Raw genomic sequence first — 1,700 nt, forward strand, 5'->3', positions numbered from 1 at the left:
GGCGGGAAGACTGCGGCGGCCTACTGTACCATCTGGGCGTTTGTTGCCATGTTGGTGTCTTTCAGGGCATTGATGGCGCTCACTATACTGTTCTTACTGTTGTTGGTAGAAGGCTGGGACGAAAACGCAGACACTCAAAGTGAACACATACGTTACACACTCACACACACACAGATGCATTAGAATCATACGCCTTTTAGGGAATGGGGCTAATGTTGATCAAGGCTCCGAGGCTGTTGAGCGCTAACAGGGTAAATGAGAGGGTGAGTGCCACAAAATGGCCTCTAGATCATCCTTTTAACTGCCTCACTAACTCTCTATGCCTCTGCCACTTAACTGCACAGAGAGACCCCTGGGGCAAAGGAGAAAGAGAGGGGGGCAGGAGGGAAGGGAAATGCTTAATAGCAGCAGAGAATAATGGTGACTGCTCGGAAAAGAGAGCGGCAAATCCTTTGATTGAGACTAAAGGTAAAAGAATCAACCCAACATAAAAAAAGATTTAATTGATAATTATAAAAAATAATGTGACTAAAACTGGGGGGCACTTAAACAGAGTTTCCCAAACTTGTGGAAGGCACGGCAGGATTTCTGAGATCTAAAAACGGGCTACAGAAGTTTGAGAAACCCTGAGATGCAGCAAAAATCCCCTATAGAAATGAACGGGAAATTTGAACCAAAAAACAAAACTCGGGAAAATAAAATCCTTACTGTAGAAAAAAGACATTCCTTAACATAAATACAAGGTGAAGAAAGTTAGCTTAATAGAGGGGTACAGAAAAGGCAAAAAGGGGGTCAGCTAATAGAGGAGAGACAGGACACAGTGTAGCAGAACAGAAAAGGGCAGAGAGGTGACGAGACAACCTTACCTTAGCAGAATCTGACTTCTTGTTGAGTAAACTTTTGCAAGCTGTAAAAATAAAAGATAGAAAGGGAGAGAAACAGGTACAAGTTTAACTGGTGACAACAGCATCCATGCCAATCCATGCAGCTCTCTTTTTTTGGGGGCTTTTATAGAAATCTGCAACTTTAGCAAAAACCTGGATCTAACATTTGTAATATCTATGAATACCCAATACCCAAGCTTTTAAGGGCAAGTAAGTCTAGATGTTGCCAAAGAATAACATGCATTTAATGGATTTCTTGGGTACGATTTCCCTTGGCTGTACAAGTTGCTACACTCTGCAAAACCCATGCACATCATAATCCATTCATTGCCATCTGGGCAAAAAAAAGAAACCTGAGAGCAAAGTAAACTTTCTAAATCCATTTCCTGTCTGTAAGATCCCAGCAGATCTAGAAAGAGAGTGATGGTCAGACTTAAACTGCTGCCAGGACTGACGGCAATGAGCTAGGTTAATGTAAATCATTGATTTCTTTTAAGGGTCCCAGTCACTTTTCCTTTCAGTCTAAAGCTCTCAGCAGTCTGTTGCTTTTCTCAAATTTTCTTTTGACACCAAAAAATCTTGTGTTTCTTACCTTCCAATAACAAATGGGAGAAGGAAGAGGGGGAGAGAGGGGAGGGTTAAAAGAAAGGTTTTAATATTTCAATACATGAGTCGAGATAAGGGGCACAACATTTACAGCAGCAGAAAATATCAAGTGACAACTCATGCTCCTTAATCTTGGCTGTTGCATTGAGATGCAGCTCCTATCTTGGCCTGGCCATGCAGCATCCCAAAAAAAAAAAAAAAAAAAAAAAA

General features: G+C 41.4%; 1 protein-coding gene across 16 annotated transcripts in view; it reads right to left on the reverse strand.

Annotated features, from left to right (window-relative positions):
• LOC117936435 (calcium/calmodulin-dependent protein kinase type II subunit gamma) overlaps window positions 1–1,700 on the reverse strand; it is a 39,896-nt gene that overhangs the window by 13,265 nt on the left and 24,931 nt on the right. For 9 of the 16 annotated variants that reach the window (XM_034859440.1, XM_034859435.1, XM_034859428.1 and 6 more), the window contains 2 exons: window positions 867–907; window positions 30–113 (listed from right to left, as the gene is read on the reverse strand). In XM_034859440.1, coding sequence (XP_034715331.1) covers window positions 30–113; window positions 867–907 — 125 coding nt within the window. The remainder of the gene's footprint in view (window positions 1–29; window positions 114–866; window positions 908–1,700) is intronic. The other 7 variants (XM_034859442.1, XM_034859434.1, XM_034859432.1 and 4 more) reach the window with 1 other exon arrangement.

Source organism: Etheostoma cragini, chromosome 21 (assembly GCF_013103735.1).
Source record: "Etheostoma cragini isolate CJK2018 chromosome 21, CSU_Ecrag_1.0, whole genome shotgun sequence".
NCBI classification, from domain to species: domain Eukaryota; kingdom Metazoa; phylum Chordata; class Actinopteri; order Perciformes; family Percidae; genus Etheostoma; species Etheostoma cragini.